We start from the raw sequence: 21,610 nt of genomic DNA, 5'->3' as shown, positions 1-21,610 counted from the left end.
AAAATTGGGCCCAATTAGCCATTTTCCCTCACCGGTGCCATGTGACTCATTAGTGTTACAAGGTCTCAGGTGAGAATGGGGCGCAGGTGTGTTAAATTTGGTGTTATCGCGCTCACTCTTTCATACTGGTCACTGGAAGTTTAACATGGCACCTCATGGCAAAGAGCTCTCTGAGGATCTGAAAAAAAGAATTGTTGCTCTACATAAAGATGACCTAGGATATAAGAAGATTGCCAAGACGCTGAAACTGAGCTGCAGCACGGTGGCCAAGACCATACAGCGGTTTAACTGGACAGGTTCCACTCAGAACAGGCCTCGCCATGGTTGACAAAAGAAGTTGAGTGCATGTGCTCAGCGTCATATCCAGAAGTTGTCTTTGGGAAATAGACGTATGAGTGCTGCCAGCATTTCTGCAAAGGTTAAAGGGGTGGGGGGTCAGCCTGTCAGTGCTCAGACCATACGCCGCACACTGCATCAAATTGATCTGCATGGCTGTTGTCCCAGAAGGAAGCCTCTTCTAAAGATGATGCACAAGTAAGCCCGTAGTTTGCTGAAGACAAGCAGACTAAGAACATGGATTACCGGAACCATGTCCTGTGGTCTGCTGAGACCAAGATAAACTTATTTGGTTCAGATGGTGTCAAGCGTGTGTGTTGGCAACCAGGTGAGGAGTACAAAGACAAGTGTGTCTTGCCTAAAGTCAAGCATGGTGGTGGGAGTGTCATGGTCTGGGGCTGCATGAGTGCTGCCGGAACTGGGCAGCTACAGTTTATTGAGGGAACCATGAATACCAACATGTACTGTGACATACTGAAGCAAACCATGATCCCCTCCCTTCGAAGACTAGGCCGCAGGGCAGTGTTCCAAAATGATAACAACCCAAAACACACCTCCAAGAGGACCTGAGAAGCTTAGGGTAAAGGTGATGGACTGGCCAACCATGTCTCCAGACCTAAACCCTATTGAGCATCTGTGGGGCATCCTCAAATGGAAAGTGGAGGAGTGCAAGATCTCTAACATCCACCAGCTCTGTGATGTCATCATGGAGGAGTGGAAGAGGACTCCAGTGGCAACCTGTGAAGCTCTGGTGAACTCCATGCCCAAGAGGGTTAAGGCAATGCTGGAAAATAATGGTGGCCACACAAAATATTGACACTTTGGGCCCAATTTAGACATTTTAACTTAGGGGTGTACTCACTTTTGTTGCCAGCGGTTTAGACATTAATGGCTGTGTGTTGAGTTATTTTAAGGGGACAGCAAATTTATACTGTTATACAAGGCGTACACTCACTACTTTACATTGTAGCAAAGTGTTATTTCTTCAGTGTTGTCACATGAAAAGATATAATAAAATATATATAAAATGTGAGGGGTGTACTCATTTTTGTGAGATACTGTATATATAAAAGCTATATATGGTGCTTCTTGAATTTTGAATTATTCCCTTACTGTAAGATTCTAATTCTTTCGGAGAGACCCATTACTAGGACAGAAAGGAATGTAAATCTTGTCATTGGGCAAAGACAGGAAAAAAGACCTTAGAACATGAAAAGAGGATATGTGGACATAGACCAGGAGACTGTCAAAGGGGTTAGGCCTAAGAAGCATAATATAGGTTGCTCGCTTGAGACAAGACAGGACATTTCTTCTTGTGAATAACAGTAAGCTGATGTAGAGGTAGTGAGAGCTCTGATCCATTAAGAGGGACAGCACCTTTAATCTTAAAGAATAAAAAAAACAAAAAAAGTTTTAATGCGAATTAAAGTGTTACTAAACAAAGTAATATGAAAAGAGTGTGTGATGTCAATATCATGTGTCCTGGCTATCTCTGAGAACAAGTAAATGTTCTCTCTAGCACAAAAAGACACAACTGAGCATGTGCAGGTTGGCTACCCTACCTGTGTTAGCTGGCCTTCCCCAGATAGACAGTGCAGGAGGGAATGATCTATGCATACAGGATAAAACAGCCTTTTTACACAATGCAGAGGATTAATGCCTTAAGTTCCACAGTGAGTATAAGGCCCCTTTCACACTGTCGGACCGTTCAGGTCCGCCTGTCAGTTTTGTCGGCAGACCTGAACGGGCACTCCATGTTAGTCTATGGAGCGACGGATGTCAGCGGTGACGTGCCTGCTCACATTCTACGTGGTCCGACCTGCTAAAATCAGACGGATGGCCCTACATTCACATCCGTCCCTGGCGGATCGGATCGGGTGAAATCTGATGAAAACGGACATGCTGTCCGTTTTCATTCGATCTCTCCATAGCAAGCAGCAGCGCTCGACAAGCCCCTCCCCGCTCAGTGAGCAGAGAGGGACCTGTCATCCGCCGGCTCAGCGGAGATCAACGGAGAGATCTCCCGCTGAGCTGGTGGACTCTGGCGGACTCCGTGGCAGCAGATCCACCTGGTGTGAATGAAGCCTAATAAGCATGCTATGCTGCACATACAGACTGATTTTACTGTTGTGGGTTTAGTAACACTTTAAGACAATAATGATAAAAACATATATTGTTGCATGTAGCATGTTTACAGTCAGAGCTAAATGTAATGCTGAACTCCAGACACCACAAAATCCTTCATTTACATATATCCCTCAATAGCCATAAAAAATATAAATCCACTCTGTATGCAGAAAATGCCCCTGCAAACCATCATCACTTCCCGCACAGGGGCAAAGTTTCACACTGGATTACTTCACAGGTCTGGAATAAATACACAAAACACTCCAAGAATACTCATGCCTCTTGTATTTAGACAATATTTGCTGATCTCTTCAGCATTAATCAGTGCAAAAGGGTGTGGCTTAAGGTGCAGAAAGAGTGGATTTTGGAAGGTATAGTGCACTAACTACTCTGCCGATAGGCTCCTGAGAAGTTTATATCACCTTTATCTGGTCTGAAGGAGCCTTATGAGTTAATGTATGCTAAAATGCATTCACTTGGTGTTAATGTATGGTTACAATCTTGTGTAAACCAACCACTCGATCAAAATATTTCTAAAATTGTTATACCTGCTAACAAAAGCATGGAGACTATCTATCAGTCATAATTTTATTACCACCCACCATAACATTTGATCACCCACCTAATATTGAGTAGGTCCCCCTTTTGCTGCTAAAACAGCCCTGACCCTTCAAGACATGGACATCACTAGACCTCTGAAGGTATGCTGTCGTATCCTGCACCAAGCCTTCAGTAGTAGATCCTTTAAGTCGCCACCATCTTGCCTTCTTCCCATACTGTATCCTGGTGCCATCTCTTCCCGAAGTAAGCAACACACACGCACCTGGCCATCCTTATAATGTAAAAAAAAATATGATCAATCAGACCAGGCCACCTTCCATTGCGTGATTTTTTTCTGAGGATCACTTGCCCATTGAGGGGTCACCATGGGCCCCCTGACCAGTCTGCGGCTACGCTGCCCCATATGCAACAAACTGATGCACCTTAAAGCAGTAGTAAACTTGGGCATTTAAGAAAAAGAAAATTCCCCTGCAAGGAAATGGCATAATGTGCTAGTATGCATTGGTGGACTTTACTAACACTTTAATGTCAGAACCAGCATTGACTTTTTAAGCAATTTGAAGTTACTTCTATTGAATTGGACTACATGGGCCAACCTTTGCTCCCCATGTGCATCAGTGAGCCTTGGCCGTTTTGCCAGTTTTCCTACCTTTGACCACTTTTGGTTGGTTTCGACCACTGCAAACCGGGACCAGGAACATTATGTCCGTGGTCATAATGTTATGGCTGGTAGGTGTATATTTAGATTTTGCTGTTATTACCTGTGGGACAGATTAATCCATTTATTCTTAACTGGATATCCCTTCAGCAACAGTAATCTAAGCTAGAAGGTTTTTCTAGGCTTGTAATGTATAATGATTGGCATGTGGGAAAGCGGTAAATTAAATCCAATAAAGACATTTTAAATTGTGCTTTATCAATACAGATCAAACTAGACAGTAGGTGGTTCATATATACCAAAGCAGCTTTCAGGGATATTTCATTTCCTTTCAGTGCAGTCACATCTGATTGTTCACATTCACCCTTACATCGCATACTAACACAGACACTGCCAGATTGGGTTTTGAATTGAATCTATTCCTGGTGGGCACATGTGGTTTCTTTATTGCTTGTATAGGCCAATATTTATTCTGCCAGTGTACTACAATACCTGACCCTGCAGAGTATTTCTGTTCCATTGTGACAGTAGAGAAGCATACTAATAGCACTGCTGTCACCTGTTTATGGTTTCTAGAAGCAGCTTAGGCCTCTGCAAGAAAATAGGGATAACATAAGACCTAGTGTACAATATGGATAGGAGCAGTTATTGGCATCTTAAAGTGGAACTCCATCCAGAGTGTTCTATTCTGTTTTCACTACAGTGGGCATGTTTTTTTTTTCAGCTGTATGTGTATCCTTCTGGAAATGAATTCCACTCCTTTTTCTGCCCCAATGGCAGATGACAGTTGTCACTACAACATTTAGTTAGGAAAAATCTCTTCAGTGGGCACTCAATGAACAACTACTGATTGCATATAAGTTATCATTTTTGGTTCTAGGCCTGACTTAATAAAGTATGAAGATAAGTGAAGTGCAGCAACATGAAGCTGCATTGCCTTTCATCTTCCAAGGATGGATGGTTAATGTTTATTTCAGTGGACCCACACCTCATTTCGTATTTAGTAAAAAAGCTAAGGGAAATTATGGATTTTATTCCCTGCTTTGCAGGGACACTAAATCCATCCCTGTCAGAACAAAGCTCCACCTTGTTTACATAGACAGCGCGCCGTTCCGTGTGTCTGCTAGAGCTGCACAATTAATCGTTAAAAAATTGTGATCTCAATTCAACCCCCCTGACGATCTCTATTGCAGAGTTTGCTGATTCTTTCATATAACAAGTGGAGAGAGTTATATGCTCACTCAGCTGTCAAAAGAAAACATCCGGGCAGTCTGTCAAGTTTTTAACATGAAACATTGTAACTAACTCTTCCTTCTTAGGCACCTTTCACACTGTCGGACAGTTCAGGTCCGCCTGTCAGTTTTGTCGGTGGACCTGAACGGGCACTCCATGTTAGTCTATGGAGCGATGGATGTCAGCGGTGACATGCCCGCTCACATCTGACCCAGTCCGACCCGCTAAAATCAGACGGATGGCCCTACGTTCACATCCGTCCCTGGTGGATCGGATAGGGTGAAATCTGATGAAAACGGACATGCTGTCCTTTTTCGTCCGATCTCTCCATAGCAAGCAGCGGCGCTCGACAAGCCCCTCCCCGCTCAGTGAGCAGAGAGGGACCTGTCATCCGCCGGGTCAGCGGAGATCAACGGAGAGATCTCCTGCTGAGCTGGCGGACAGAGGCGGACTCCGTGCCAGCGAATCCACCTCATGGGAATGAAGCCTTAGATCAAACGGATAAACTTGTGTGTAAAGAAAAATACAGGCAGTCTGCCAAGTTTTTAACAATGTGTAAGTTTTAAATGCAGGAAGTTTAACCACTTAAAGTCTAAATCTTTTTCTGACACTTGTTTCTTAAGTTAAAATCAATATTTTTTGCTAGAAAATTACTTGGAACCCCCAAACATTATATATATTTTAGAAGAGACCCTAGGGAATAAAATGTCAATTGCTGCAATATTTTATGTCACACTGTATTTGACTGTATTTTGGGAAAAAATACACTTCAATGAATATAAAAAAAAGAACAAAACAGTAAAGTTAGCCCAATTTTTTTTTTGTTTTAATGTGAAAGATGATGTTACGCCGCGAGAATCGTGAAAGAATCGTGATCTATCTTCTAAGCAAAAAAATCGTGATTCTCATTTTAGCCAGAATAATGCAGCTCTAGTCTCTGCCCGATGATTGGCGGGTGCTGGCGGACATCCAGTGCCCAGCACCTGCAGAACGGCCTCTGCTGTAAGTATTTGCATGTGCGCCCCCTAGGCGGAAGTGCAGAAACATGTGTGTGTATATATATATATATATATATATATATATATATATATATATATATATATATAGTCCCAGGAGACTGCAGGATCACTCATGGGGCACAGTGAGGCTTGCGAATGCACAGTGGGCAGCCGGCTGTGAAGCCGCAAGGACTCACAGCCAGCTGCCCACAGCTAAGGTTCAGGCGCCTGGACTTGAAGATCGGCAAAGAGAAGGGTGAGGACATCATTGGATCCTGGGACAGGTAAGTGTGAGTGTTTTAAGTCAGCAGCTACAGTATTTGCAGTGCTGACTTTTAAATTTGTTTACAGGGTGAAGATCCTCTTTAAGCAGCGGCATCCTTGAGAATTATTTTATAATGTCAAGAAATTACAAAATTAGCCCCCATTCACAATAGTGTGAAAAACACAGAAAAACTTGCAGTTAAAAAAACACTTGAAGCATAAAAGGTGCAAGAGCTTCTTAGCCGTGTCTGTCACGTGTAGAGCAGCTAAAGAGCTCTATTTAGAAAATAAATCTGTAGAATTTTATCTTTGCATTAGGTTGTGCTGCTTAATGAATCAAAAATATTGGCACAAAACTCATTTCAAGATATTAGGCTGCTTTCATGTACAGACTTTTTATGTGTTCCACCCAAATGTAAATGAGGTGGAAATACAGCACTAGTCTCATTTGAATAACAAACATCCATATCGGGAACTCATTCTGAATTTTCATTCTCCAACTGACAGTGCTATAGAAACATGCCTGAGAGTTAGAAGGTAACTGAAATAACATTCACAAGCCAATGATTTTCAGCATGAGCGCACTGTCATCCAGCGTAAGATTTGACTTGGTTGTGAGGACACAATTTAACCCCTTGTTGACCAGTGCCTGATTTACACTAGGTTGATTCCATTTTAAGCAGTTGGCAGCAAAAAGTTGTATGTATGTTCAGAAACATTTCATGTGTAGTTAAGGCTGTACACTGCTAACAGTTGGTCAAGCAGTGCCTTAGCCACACCTATGTTTATACAGGAGATCAGCAGACATGTCATGCACACATGAAGATGTTTAGTGCAACATAGACCCAACCACACTGTGTGGTCTTTTGTTGGAACTGAACTCTGGACACAAAAACGCTCACCTAAATTTATTCCGCAACAGTCATAAGGGATATACAGTAAACAAACCCCAGCCTTTGCAAACCCAGTGACATTATGTTGCACATACCTTGTATGAGCTGTGGGAGGGACCCCGCAGGTCCACTCGCTACATGCTGCCTATAGAGAATTATAGGAGGGGGCGGAAACAAGACCAGTCAAAAGGAGAGAGAACAGCAGTGACCAGACATTATTACAGGAGAAGTCTGCATAGAGGCAAAATTTCACTGGATTACTGCACAGCACTGAAAGATATATAAGTACACCAAAAGAATGCAGGTCTCTTGTCTTTAGACAATATTTGTTTATTCTGAAGTACCCTATATTGACAAAAGTATTGGTACGCCTGCCTTTACACGCACATGAACTTTAACGGCATCCCGGTCTTAGTGCGTAGGATTCAATATTGAGTTGGCCCAGCCTTTGCAGCTATAACAGCTTCAACTCTTCTGGGAAGGCTGTCCACAAGGTTTAGGAGTGTGTCTATGGGAATGTTTGACCATTCTTCCAGAAGCACATTTGTGAGGTCAGGCACTGATGTTGGACGAGAATGTTTGGCTCGCAGTCCCTGCTCTAATTCATCCCAAAGGTGTTCTATCGGGTTGAAGTCAGGACTCTGTGCAGCCCAGTCAAGTTCCTCCTCCCTAAATTCACTCATCCATGCCTTTATGGACCTTGCTTTGTGCACTGGTGTGCAGTCATTTTGGAACAGGAAGGGGCTATCCTCAAACTGTTCCCATAAATTTGAGAGCATGAAATTGTCCAAAATGTCTTGGTATGCTGACACCTTAAGAGTTTTCTTCACTGGAACTAAGGGGCCAAGCCCAACCCCAGAAAAACAACCCCACACCATAATCCCCCTTCAACCAAACAATTGGACCAGTGCACAAAGTAAGGTCCATAAAGACATGGATGAATGAGTTTGGGGAGGAGGAACTTGACTGGCCTGCACAGAGTTCTGACCTCAAACCGATAGAACACCTTTGGGATGAATTAGAGCACGACTGCGAGCCAGGCCTTCTCCTCCACATCAGTGCCTGACCTCACAAATGCGCTTCTGGAAGAATGGTCAAACATTCCCATAGACACACTCCTAAACCTTGTTGACAGCCATCCCAGAAGAGTTAAAGCTGTTATAGCTGCAAAGGGTGGGTCAACTCAATATTGAACCCTACAGACTAAGACTGGGATGCCATTAAAGTTCATGTGCTTGTGAAGGCAGGCGCCCTAATACTTTTGACAATATAGTGTATATTCTGTCAGCACGCACTTTGTATTGTTATTGCAATGTTTTTTTTAAAACATAACACTAGGTAAACAACTATACATACAGTTAAAGGAAGTTCACCTTTAGCCTAGGTTCACATATATGCAATGCAGGAACCAGCGCAATTCCACTGCAATTCCACTCCACACTGCCCTCTGTGAACTGCTGCGGGTGTTAATGCAATGTTAATGACACCACCAGATCGGTTCACGTATCTCAGTGCGAACTATGAACTTGCACAGGAATCGGATTGCATGGGTGAGAACACCCATGCGATCCGATTCTAGTGTGGAGGGGGGGGAATCCCTGCACTATTTTCCTGTGAATCCAATGTGAGTCCAGCCATTCAACTGTATGGCTGAACTCGCATTGCACAGACATCACATGCGATCGGCACCGCAGTGTGTGTGTGAATCACATGCAATGTCTGTGTTCGCACAATTTTGAACCTGGGCTTAGGAGCATGTTACACCCATAGTAGCATGTAACAATCTCCTATGCACCCGCCGCCTGCGCTCCTGCTCTGTGACAGTGGGCGAGGGATCTTCTCACCCCACCCGCTGTCATTTTTTTAAAACAACGCGGCTGTGTGAGGCTCCGCATTATTCATTCACAGAGATCTGTGAATGAAAAAAACTACAAGTACCGCCTGCCACTGCAGCAGACAGACTTGTAGTTTGAATGGGCTGCGAGCTCATCAAATAGCTGGAAATCAAATAGCTGAAATGTTGGGCCTCATTCACACCGGCGTACTTAAGCATACATCCCTGTGAAGAGCCATGTTTGCCCGAATGGGATACGCAGGTGTTCTATGCATCCGTGTGCAGTACCATTAATATCTATTAGAATGCAGCGGGTGCTCAGACACAACCTCTGCTCTTAATCTGACATGCGTTTGAGTGTGTCCCCGAACTCACACTGTCTGTGTTTAGGGACAAGTACCCACACGAACCGGTGCGGATGAAAATTAAAGATGTGGCTTTGTCTGTGCACCTACTGTTCCTCAATAGACATGAAAGGCACAGCTTGCATGCGGATGCATGGAATACCTGTGCATCTTGTGCAGGCATAAACTGCCCTTCACACACTTAAAGTGGATGTAAACCCTCACATATATCCAGTGAAGTGAACAGCCTCAGATGATACACAGGGATGAAACAAATCTCCTTACATACTTTTTACATGTGTATCTGCTGTCCTCAGCTTTATATTTTTAAGAAAGTTCAGATCGCGTTAGGATAATTTCTCTTCCTGATCAGCACTGCAGTGAAGCCTGGGCTTACAGCCAAGACAGCTGATTGGAGGAAAGGCACACAGCCCCTCTCCTCATAGGTAGAGACTTTCAGAACTGTTCGTTGAATAGTTCAGCTTTCTGCTAATCTAATTATAGCATCCTCCCCATCACAAAACTCAGGCTGTTTTTATCTCCTGTGACAAAGAACTTGTCAGAAGTTATCATGCTGATAACAGAAGAATGGAGCAGGAGAAAGCCACGGGACTTAGTGCTTTGAAAAGAGATAAGAAAACACTGCAGATATATGTGCCCAGCTCAAATTTCATGAATCGGGTTTACATCCATTTTAAGTACGCCCGTGTAAACAAGGCCTTAGATTCAGTAGCATGTCCTTCTTTCTATTGACCGGATATGACCAAATCTAATAATGATGTGGTGGCTGTCTTCTACATTCAACAGTTTTTACATTGGGAGTTAGTGGACCAGAACTGTGAGCCAGTTGGGCTGTATTGTACTATTCAGTGCTGGTAGCTTATCCACAGAATGAGACACTAGAGTGAAAAGAGTTGTGACTTTAACAGTGTGGTGATGCATCTTTGTTCAGTAAGCAGGCTGGGGCTGGGTTGGTGACCAAGCTGTCTACAGGGTAGACAAGGGAGATCACTTACCTGACTGTGTTTTTTGACAGAGGTGTTAGGATAACAAGACTTACGACACAGTATTGCAAATGCACCAAATTTCACCTATGTGCATTTCAACAGTGTATTTTACTGTTTGCCTTCAATTTAGGGGGATTTTAATGTCATGTTTATTGCCGAGGCATCACCTTGTTCGCAGCACATTGACCAGTGTTTTATGGACATAGGCCTGCACAGGGGGTGTGCCAGGTGTGCCTGGGCACAGCCTAATCACTCTGTGCGGTGACGATTCCCCGCACTGCCCTGGCTCCCCCCTGTGTTGCACCCCCGCCACCACAGTGCTGCTGGCTTACCTTCCCTTCCCCCTGGCTGCTGTAGGTGATGTTTCAGTATGGAGAGTGTCATTGTCATTGTCCTTCGCTGCATTTCCTTCAAAGATTGCACCTATAGTCAATCTTTGAAGAAAATGCGGCGAAGGACAATGACATTTTTCAGCTGGCAGTGTCAGATTTGAATCTCAATGACGATATCTTGCAGAGTGAAAAGATTGGACACACTATCAAAATTATAGAACCCAATAATCCATTTCAAGCTGTCCAGGAAGCTTTTTGTCGTTTTATGCTTACTGATGGGAAGTTCCTCCCCTATTGAATGCTGCTGGGAGCCGAGGTCTGATTAATACCCTGGTGGTTTTCTAACAGCTTGTTTGCCGCGCATGAGAATGCAAGGCATATTCTTCTGGTGAGTGCGATTTCAACAGGGAGTGGAACACAATCACAGGCGGTGTGGTGGAAGATATTCTTAATATCCAAGAAGATTTTTCCTGATATAAGGACTTCATCACTATGCACGATTTGTTTACTTGATTTATTTATGGACACATTTACACATGGAGATTTTTTAAAATAATTTATTTATTTAATAGGTTATTTATTGGTTTGAAATATATCACAGATTCAGGTATTCAGCACCACTGTTTTGTCCTTAAAACACTTTATTGATTCATTTTTTATTTAAGTTGACAGCTTTTATAGGTTTATATAATTATTATTATATTTTCTTTTCACATTTTTTTCATGAGCGCAGTGGTGGCACATTGAGTTCAGGAGCGGGGAACTTGTGTATCAGTCATATAAGAGTTGCTTAGTAGCATGAAATTAGAATGGCTCCCAGTGTTCTTTAGTTCTAACACTACATAGATTTTTCATAAAAGCCTAAAATGGAGACATACTCAAATGTTAACATAAATCCATGTGAATAATTTAGCTGGCGTGGATAAACAGTGATAGAAAGGCTGAAAAAATTTGCTTTCTACAGTCTCCCTTTATTGCTGGCCACATATGTGAAGGTCTAGGTCAGTGATGGCTAACCTTGGCACCCCAGATGTTTTGGAACTACATTTCCCATGATGCTCATGCACTCTGCAGTGTAGATGAGCATCATGGTAAATGTAGTTCCAAAACATCTGGGGTGCCAAAGTTCGCCATCACTGGTCTAGGTACTTGTTTAAACAATTTAAGGCAAAGCGATAGTGTTTGTGAATTTCTCTCCTTCCTCTGACACACTGATACTCTCCTCTCCAGAAACCTGCTACCGCTCTTTCCCCTTCCTGAGCTAGCACAACTTACCCAATGGTTCCACTTATAGGGAGGCATGTGATCTCCACCAATGTAAAAATGCTCATGTCTAGCTGACAATCACTAGGTCCTAGCACAGTCAAATGATGGATGACATGACATCACTGCTCCCTCTAAACTCCGACACCTTAAACAAGCAAATTGACTGTCTCTTTAAAAATGAATCCAGCTAGTTCCTCTGATCCTCCTCTTCAGCAGATTTCCTATAGCCAAGCATCTAGACCTTCACACAGTTGAACATCATTGAACTGAAAGTTGGGTATTTTATCCATGCTATCACTTTTTTATTTTGTTCATCCCAACAAGACGTTTAATATAGGTTTATGTTAACATTTGAGTACAGGTTCACTGTAAAGCGAATTTCCATACCAAATTTATTCACCACTTGATTGAGTACAAAACGTTCCTCTGTCATTTTTTTTTGTTGATAAAAGTCTAGAGAACACTAGTTTAGAAGAGGCACCTGGAAAATGTTGAGTTACAAAAAATACAGAGGCAAATATTGAAGGCCTAAGCCTGTCCATGAAAATTAATGTGCAAATATGCCATTGCTGTGCCGATCAGATGACTGCAGTTTACCATATGGTTATTGCATGCAAGAGCAATTAACTACTGTAGCTACGCACCTTCTTTGTATCATATTGGTTTTTCCAGCATTAAACACAGGACATGTTTAAGATGTTTTATCACAAATAGTATACTACATATTTGCTTGTTCTGTGAACATGTACCAATGTAACATCTTCATTAGCAAAGTATGCCCTGCTAATTACAAGGCAACCAATGACCATTTGTGATTAGTCAGGGCTAACACACCTCTTAATATGACTGATTTATGCTGTATGTGCCATGCTGTTAATATAAAAATGTATGTCTGTGTGTTGACAGGTACTAGAAAGTTTCAAGATCATGGACTACAGTCTACTACTTGGCATTCATGTACTTGACCATACATCCAAAGACAAGGAAGGAGAGACATCTCACTATTGCATAGACAACAAGCGACCGTCAGTACAAAAAGTTCTGTACTCCACTGCACTAGAGTCTATACAAGGACCAGGAAAAGCTGTTGATGCTGTTATTAGCGGGGACACGTGAGTTATATATGAAATTGTTTAAAACTTTGAAAACTTTATTTGAACCAGTTTAACATTAGAGCAGTTTTTTCATTTTTGCACAAAAAAATATAAATTTTTGGCAATAAACCCCCAGAACATTATATAATATAATGCTAGTTGAAAATTTTTATGTAACAAATGAAGAAATGGCTGCACACCACGGCTCGTTCCAAAAATACTTTATTGGAGTTTCCCAATGTGACACCACAGCACACCAACAGGCTGCATGGTAGATGCATTTCACACACTATAAATGTGCTTAATCATTAATGATTCATTTAAAAACATAAAAGATGATATTGTGTTGAGTAAATAGACACCCAACATGTCAAGTCTTAAAACTTTTGTTCTTTTCTTTTTTTTTTTTGCTATCCCAAAAGGGTTAATCAACCCCCATGTGATAGCATTGGCCAGGTGACCGGTACTCTTTTTGATGACGGAAGGGGTCTAATAGCCCTTCACACCATTTAACCAAGTGCAGATCTGCCTGGTTAGATGTGTCCCCTGGCTGAAACCGGAAGTGACTAAATCATCGACTCATCTGGTTTCATTGTTTATATGTGAGATCAAAGCATGGATTTGCCTCGCTCTCCCCCCTGAAGCCAGCCGTTGTTGTCCCAGGCTCCCGGTAAGAGCTGGAGAGCCCGGGAACCACGGGTGGAGGGAGGCCGCCAAACTGGAAGGAGCACTACACTCCCCTTCCGGCTCTGTCAAAGGGATTGGTGGCTAGAGAGCTGCTGTATCACTTTTAATTTCAAGCTGGGAGTCGGCTGAAGAAAACCTACACAAGCTAATGGCTGCCCTCAGCTTGTGATTAAAGGTTTACTCTTTGGACGTACGTAGTATGCCCAAAGTGCTAAACTAGTAAGGCAACAATGCTTCACACAAAATAGCATTTTTGACAATATTGGTTTAGCCGCAAATTAAAATCTTAACTGCAATTTATGAATGGCAAAGCATCAAAAGCTTGTTCAACTATGTTTGTCTTGCTGCCATCTGATAGACTTAAATAACTTTATTTTATGATCACTTGAAAAATCACTGTGTTTCTTGGTTACAACAATACAGAATAAACAAGAAAGACTAAACAAGAGGGAAAAAAACAGAAATTAAAATTATTTTTCCTTCCTATCCACATCAATATGCTGTTGATTTACGAATATATGCACCCTTTTATGTTGCTTGGGGGTTTTTTTGAGCTTTTGTCTACCAAATAATATACTCTGGGACATTGATTGAATTTTTTTTTTTACAGCGTACCACCGATGCTTTTCCTCTCTAATTCTTTTATTGCACTCTTGAATATTGTATCACGTATATAGCATCCCTTTGTTGGGATCCTCCTCTCCATCTTATGTTTGATGTAACCATCACATTGTTGCACTTATCTGCTGTAATTACTTTTCTATCAATAAAAACTTTGTAAAAGAAAAATCACTGTGTTTCCAAGACACACATGGCAGCCAACATATTCCTCTCAGTACATATTTCCTAGAAATCTCCAAACACTATAGCATAAATGTGTACTATGAATAGCTTCTTTACTGATCCAAGTTGCTGGGAAAAGGCAAGATCGCCTTATTCAGTAATATGCCTTGCAACAAAGAAAAGGCAACATTAATTCATTCAGTAGTGCTAGTTAAAGGAAGACTAGCAGATACTGTAAACATAGGCTGCCTTTAAGTGATAAGTACTATATACTTTGCTGCTGGAGAAATATCATGTATATTATACTCATAAACGGTTTTATGGGTACATACTGTATCTGTGATTGTAATTATGCTGCAATAAAGACTATATATCTGTTTATCTATTGAAAGCATGCTAACACAGTACAGTAAATTTTACCTTTTATCATCCATGTTCCTGAGACACATGATATCCAAAAGTGAATTTAAGAATTAACTGAGGTTGAATAGGGTTAAGAATGTATGTTTATAAAAGTGTATCAATAGCTTTGCAGTATACTGTAAAAACCACATATTTGTAAATGTCAAACCAGGATATATTTCTTTACAATTTACATATGACAGCATGTTGGGCTAATATTTTTTTCAAATTTTATAGGATGGGTGGCATTCCTGCGAAAAACCACAGAGGTGAACGGGTACTCCTTTTCATGGGCATCATTGACATTCTGCAGTCCTATAGGTAAGTATAAGGAATTTGAATGGACAGATTTTACACCCTCAACTGCAGTGCCATAACAGTTCTCTTTATCTCCATACTTTTATGTTCCAGTACTCTTCCCCAGTCTTGTACAACAACATCTTATGTAAAGAATAGATACAATCTAAAAATGTAATGCTGCTTGTTTTTTTTATTTTTATTGTTTCCAGGTTGATAAAGAAGTTAGAACATTCATGGAAAGCGTTAGTTTATGATGGGGTAAGTTTTTGTCAGTTTGTACAGATGTTTTTCTGATAAACAATTGTAATTTTTTTCCTCCTTATGAATCTACACTAAATGAAAACCCCTCTATGAATGGAGGACAAGAGGATAAATGAAAGGTTCGCCTCCTTCATTCATAGAGCGATTCTCATTCATGAAAGGTATATTACTACTTTCAGTGAATGGAGGAAAGGGCAGGCATAGTTGGCATTCTTGACAAGTGCCTGTGGCAGGTCCTTCAGCTATTTGCATGCGGTTCAATGGTGCTGCATTTAGGGGTTAAAACAGTTGGTGAGGAGGTGACATATTGCCTCCTTCTCATCATCAAATGCCTCTGAAAAGCGATTTGAGAGGTTGCTAGGGGTTCCTTGAGCAATGAGCAATTTCTGCCTCTTCTCACTGACACCAATGATATTTAGCTTTCTGTAAGGGGGTAATTCTTCCCAATGACCACAAGTGTAAGGAGCATTCTTCCACTGACCATCACACTAACGTTTCGTGAGTTGTAGATATAGTCATTTTTAACAGGGGTTCCCTAAGATCAGCTTTTATTTATTTAACACTGTTGCTGTAACTGCAGTGTGAGCTGGAGTATGGCTTCAGTTGGTTAGCGTATCTAAATCTGTTAGTACATCTAACACTCCCCTAACCTAGATGGACAATACTGCTGTCCAAAAGTGCCTCTATGCTCATTGAACCAGAGTGGGGCACTCTAATACAGAAAGATGTGTTTCTAACCAGATCACCAGGGGAAAACAGAAGGGAAAAGCCTAAAAAATAAAACAAATGCAGCCACCACATCTAAGGATTGCTAAGCTGCAATATACCGTATATACTCGAGTATAAGTCGTTCCGAGTATAAGTCGAGGCCCCTAATTTACCACAAAAAACTGGGAAAAATGTATTGACCCGAGTATAAGACGAGGGTGAGAAATGCAGAGGGTCAACAATGCCTATCTGCAGCTGCCTGCCTCCCTGTGTCCTGTGCAGCCTACCTGTACCCTGTGCATGTGTCCTGTGTCCTGTACATGTGTGTCCTGTACATGTGTGTCCTGTACATGTGTGTCCTGCACATGTGTCCTGTGTTCCTGTGTGCATGTGTCCTGTACATGTCCTGTGTGCATGTGTCCTGTGTGAATGTGCAGCCTACCTGTGTCCTGTGCAGCCTCCCTGTGGCGATCTCCAGCCTCCCTGTGGCGATCTCCAGCCTCCCTGTGGCGATCTCCAGCCTCAAACGGCGGCCGGCGTGTGATGATAGTGTTCGGCGGCCATTCCACAGTTCAAAAGCCGCGCCTCCTCCTCGTCTGTGATAGGCTGACCGCTGACTGCCTATCACGGACATTCTCTCATTATCATACCACGGACGAGGATGAGATGATGTCAGTGATAGGCTGTACACTGACAGCTGTTCAGCCTATCACAGACGAGCAGGAGGCGCGGCTTTTGAATACTGGAATATCATCACACGCCGGCTGCCGTCTGCCTGCATGACACGCTGATCATGCAGACAGACGGCGGTGACTCGAGTATAAGTCGAAGGGGACACTTTCAGCCCAAAAAAAAGGGCTGAAAAATTTGACTTATACTCGAGTATATACGGTATTACATTTTTTATTTTGGGTTTAATACCACTTTACGGAGCCCATAAACATTTGAAATGTTTTGCTCTATAATCCACTAAACGATCCAATGCCTTGTTTGTGCTTTGACAGGTGACATATCTTGAGGAAAAAATAGATCATCCAGGATTGATTTTCCTGGGTTACCACTATATTTTGGAGAGATAAGGCCAGTGCCAGAGGTTAAAAGAAAAAGGAAGCATAGGGAACAGTGGTATAAAAGTATGTTTTGAGGTATACCACCAGTAAATCACCCAATCACTCTCATATGGGTGGGGCTCTGTGGCAAAATGGCATATAGTAAAAAAAGAAAGATGCCAGTGGTTGTCTGAATGTGGCATAAACATGCACACCATTCTAGTGTGATTATGAATGTTTAATGATCGCTTTATATATAGAATTATTTTGTAGTTGTTGTAGATACTATTCTGTGTATTAGGTCTGCAGTGGCTTATTTTTTATTTATATACCCTTCAAAAACATATGCTAACATTGTGCATGTGTCATTACCTTCTTCCCTCATCATCACACATGCTCCAACCTTTGCCTGTGTTTCCTTTAGTGTAAATAGCTGCCTGCCTCTTCCTTTTATGTACTCGCATGAGTAATAACCTTCATTAAATTGAATGCTGCAAGGTGAGACGTCATCTTGCCAATAATGCTTTCGGCAGTAAAGTCTGTTTAGATTACATTGTTTTCAGGGACCAGGGCTTTTTTTTTAGAAAGGCAATGCTATTAATCAACTGGAATTACTCTGTTCCAAAATGAAAAAGATTTAGATTTGCTAATTACTGTTAAGGATTGTCACTCCCATTCAAAAGAAACTTCTGTCACATAAAGCCAGATGGATACATGATAGCTGTATCTGAAGCCTAGTACGCACGTTTTGTTTTTCATCCGACCCAGCGGGCTGAACAAAAAAAAACGGAAGAGTTTAGGAGGATATCCTGTACTAACAACCTGATGTTAGTACAGCGATCACCTCGCTGAGCTATTGTGTTCTGACAGCAGCATACAACCCCCCCCCCTTCTGTCGGACCGCCTGCCGTACACATGATTTCTATTGAACCGGCCAATACCGCCTGATATTTGGCCCGTGTCTACGTGGCTTAACTCTTCTTTCTATCTTGTTCAGTCAGTCAGCAAAATGGTCATTATTTGTTTAGTATTGACCAAGTGCAATATGCTATTCATTAAAAATGTAAATCAATGCTGTCAGATGGTTTACAGTTTTATTATTATTATACTGTACAGGATTTATATAGCGCCAACAGTTTGCGCAGCCCTTTATAACATAAGGGCAGACAGTACAGTTACAATACAATTAAATACAGGAGGAATCAGAGGGCTCTGCTCGTTGGAGCTTACAATCTAGAAGTGAGGGTCAAGTGATACAAAAGGTAATAACTGTGGGGGGTGAACTGATAGAGAAAATAAAAGTACAGTTGTTAGGTAGGGGCAGAATAGGCTTCTCTGAAGAGGAGGGTTTTCAGGGACCGTCTAAACGCAAACAGTGTAGGAGATAGTCGGACAGATTGGGGTAGGGAGTTCCATAGAATGGGAGAGGCCTCGAGAGAAGTCCTGGAGGCGAGCATGAGAGGAGGTAAACATTTTCAGTACTAGTCATAGGTATTGTTTATGGACAAATGCAAATGAATACTTTAGTTAGCTTGTGAATAATGCAAACTGCAGCCCTGGAATATCTTAGAAGATGTGTATTCTTTCTGTGGTATTGGAAGATTTCTCATTAAACTTCCAAGATCAGATTGCCCATGCATACATGCTTTTATCCATTCAAGAGGAAATGAGAACAGAGTTATGCCGCGTACACACGTCCGGACTTTCCGGCAGAAAAGGTCCGACGGAATCATTCCGTCGGACATTCCGATCCTGCGTGGGCTTCATCTGACTTTTTCTTTCTAAAATTCTGACAGACCTAGAAATAGAACATGTTTCAAATCTTTCCGACGGAATCAGTTGCTATCGGGAAAACCACTCGTCTGTATGCTATTCCGATGGTCCAAAAACGATGGAAGGACAGCTATTGGCTACTGGCTATTGAACTTCCTTTTTCTAGCCCCGTCGTACGTCATCGCGTTCTAAACGATCGGACTTTGGTGTGATCATGTGTAGGCAAGTCCATTTCAGCGGAACTCCGTCGGAAAGACCGTCGGAGTCTATTCTGGCGGAAAGTCCGGTCGTGTATACGCGGCATAAGAGACTTTCATTGTCTGCGTATCTAGGAGAGTAAGTTGCAATGGGCAGGGAACATCCAATCCACTATCCAATACACTATAGGTGGAGTGATGTAGGTAGGCTTTGGTAGCTTACAGTACCTTAAATCGCCCATTAACCTTAACATTTTACATCTATTCAGCAAGACAGGTTTGTTTTTAACATGTGAATATATTTCTGTAGCTCTCTCTCTGCATTCCTATTAACACTATATTTAGCCGTATCCCATAGCTTTAATAGTTACTTCCCTAAGTCACGGGCCATGTGACTTTTTTTTTTCTTGCTGATAGAATCTTTTTTTTAGTCTGTACACTGGATTTATTTTATAAGACTCTCCCGAGGGAGCCAAGGGAAAATCTTGTATAACAGGATTTGCTATCACAGGAATTTCATTGGGGGAAAAGCGTTCTCATGGGCTTATCAAAGGAATTTGCATTAGCTGGATTTACTGTTTTATAACATAGATGCCTGTTTCTTTCTTTCTAGGACACAGTGTCAGTCCACAGGCCAAGTTTCTATGCAGGCAGGTTTCTGAAGTTTATGAATTCCAAGGTCTTCAAAAGGGCCCAAGGTATGGAACATCAGCGTCATCACTTTTCTTGAAGATGATACCAGAGAATTGCGAGGGAAAAGGTGGTCACATGATTTCATACAAACCAGAACCATCTTTAGACGCAATATCAGAGGTGGATCTTTACTGTACTCGTGCATGTGATAATCTATGCTCTCACAACATTGCTAAATTAGTCTGCACCAGAATGGTTCACACCACTAGAATAGCAAAACTTAGGTACCAGTTATTGATATACTCTAGGTACAGAAAGGACTGTACCAACACCAAGTCCTTTTCCAGTGATTTTTATTGTACCTGATATAGCCTGCACCCTGTGGAAGAAAACATGCTTTCTTACAATAACTTCTATATCACTCATGATCAGGAAGAAGTTTTTGTTTTCATCGAAATATAAAAATGTATAGTTTAGTTATCTGTGCACAATAGTATTTTTTTTTTTCATTTTCTGAATTGATTGGATTAAAACAAATGGCACTGTCATTTCCAAGTGATATTTGCCAGGTCTGCCAGACAGTGTATGAGCTGAGACTCATTTATATGAGCAGCGCTTACCTGGACACTGTCAAGCAAAAAAGCTGTTGGCCAGCCAAGTCTAACCCCTCCCACTGCTTCTGATTTATGCTGGTGTCCTAGGAGGATGGAAGTCTTTTCTCTATTAAGTCTATTACTAGCTGTTTTGTTTTCTTTATTTTGTTCTTTAATTCAATCAAGATATCCTCTGCATGCTGCTGAGCTGGGTTTTATTTTCAGCTGGGCTGAAGAACATGGGGACTGCCTGGAATGTGTCCTCTAGGCAATGCGATCTGCCAGTGGCGCTTCCCAGACTTTTATTTTCAGTGTTGGTTAGCCAGAGCAATTTCTGGTTTCAGACACATAGAACAGTCTATAGTGTGACCCAGTCTCAATGGACTCTAAATTAGTGCACTATTTTTGCTGAGCAACAGGGGCTAATGCATTGTTGGTAAGTTGAACACCAATTTTCATTTGCTAAGGTTTTCGAAAAACCTCTGTCCCCGCTGTGGATCCAGCGATATTCCACTTTAATAAAATTCTGAGATCTTGAAAAACAGGGGACTCTCAGTGATTCTCACACTTCCAAAAGCTAGGAAATCTACTTCTTGTATGCTCTGCCCTTGTATATAGAAGGTTTATTTTGCATTGTGTGGTAAAGAAAGTTGCATCCCAGTAAGTACTCTGTGGGACGAATCCTGCCCTTTTTATAATTAGGCCTGAACCATCATTTGAACCATCAAGGGTCAAATCTCGGCTCTTGTATTCCTATTTAAAAGATCACTAGCTTTCCATTTTTTGTTCACAACCTTTGCACATGGTATCTTCAGAGCCTGTGGGATATTAATTTGGTTCTTGTCAGCACTTTAAAAAAACCACCTTTTCAACCTAATAAGGATATTCTCCTTTTCCACTTTCATTGACAGAGTTGTGTTCCTCGTTGCCATAACCTTTGCAGGACTTATGTCTGAGCTGGCAGCCTTATGTCCTGTACACACTATAAGAAAATCGGGCGAACATTTTCGTCCGAGTAATAATCATACGATTTTCTGACAGCCAGTTCTGACCTCCCAAACGAAAATTTCTGAAGGGACAAGCGCCAAAATTTTTCACGTACGGGAATAGAGCGAACAATTTTCGTCTGATTTTCTCATAGTGTGTATCTCATAGCCTGCAAAGAACCCTTTTTGGAATAAGGCAATATTAACCTCCCTGGCGGTATGATTATTTCGGATTTTAGGTGCTGAAAGCGGTACAATTATTTTGCATGGAAATTTGGCGTTTTATATTGT

General features: G+C 41.7%; 1 protein-coding gene across 8 annotated transcripts in view; it reads left to right on the top strand.

The window, feature by feature from the left end:
• PIP5K1B (phosphatidylinositol-4-phosphate 5-kinase type 1 beta) overlaps positions 1 to 21,610 on the top strand; it is a 215,671-nt gene that overhangs the window by 129,596 nt on the left and 64,465 nt on the right. For all 8 annotated transcript variants that reach the window (XM_073634782.1, XM_073634759.1, XM_073634751.1 and 5 more), the window contains 4 exons: positions 12,760 to 12,965; positions 15,057 to 15,140; positions 15,329 to 15,377; positions 19,721 to 19,805. In XM_073634782.1, coding sequence (XP_073490883.1) covers positions 12,760 to 12,965; positions 15,057 to 15,140; positions 15,329 to 15,377; positions 19,721 to 19,805 — 424 coding nt within the window. The remainder of the gene's footprint in view (positions 1 to 12,759; positions 12,966 to 15,056; positions 15,141 to 15,328; positions 15,378 to 19,720; positions 19,806 to 21,610) is intronic.

This window comes from Aquarana catesbeiana, linkage group LG01 (genome assembly GCF_042186555.1).
Source record: "Aquarana catesbeiana isolate 2022-GZ linkage group LG01, ASM4218655v1, whole genome shotgun sequence".
NCBI classification, from domain to species: domain Eukaryota; kingdom Metazoa; phylum Chordata; class Amphibia; order Anura; family Ranidae; genus Aquarana; species Aquarana catesbeiana.
Note: the sequence above shows the minus strand (reverse complement) of the source record. Positions and strands in the feature narration are given on the sequence as shown.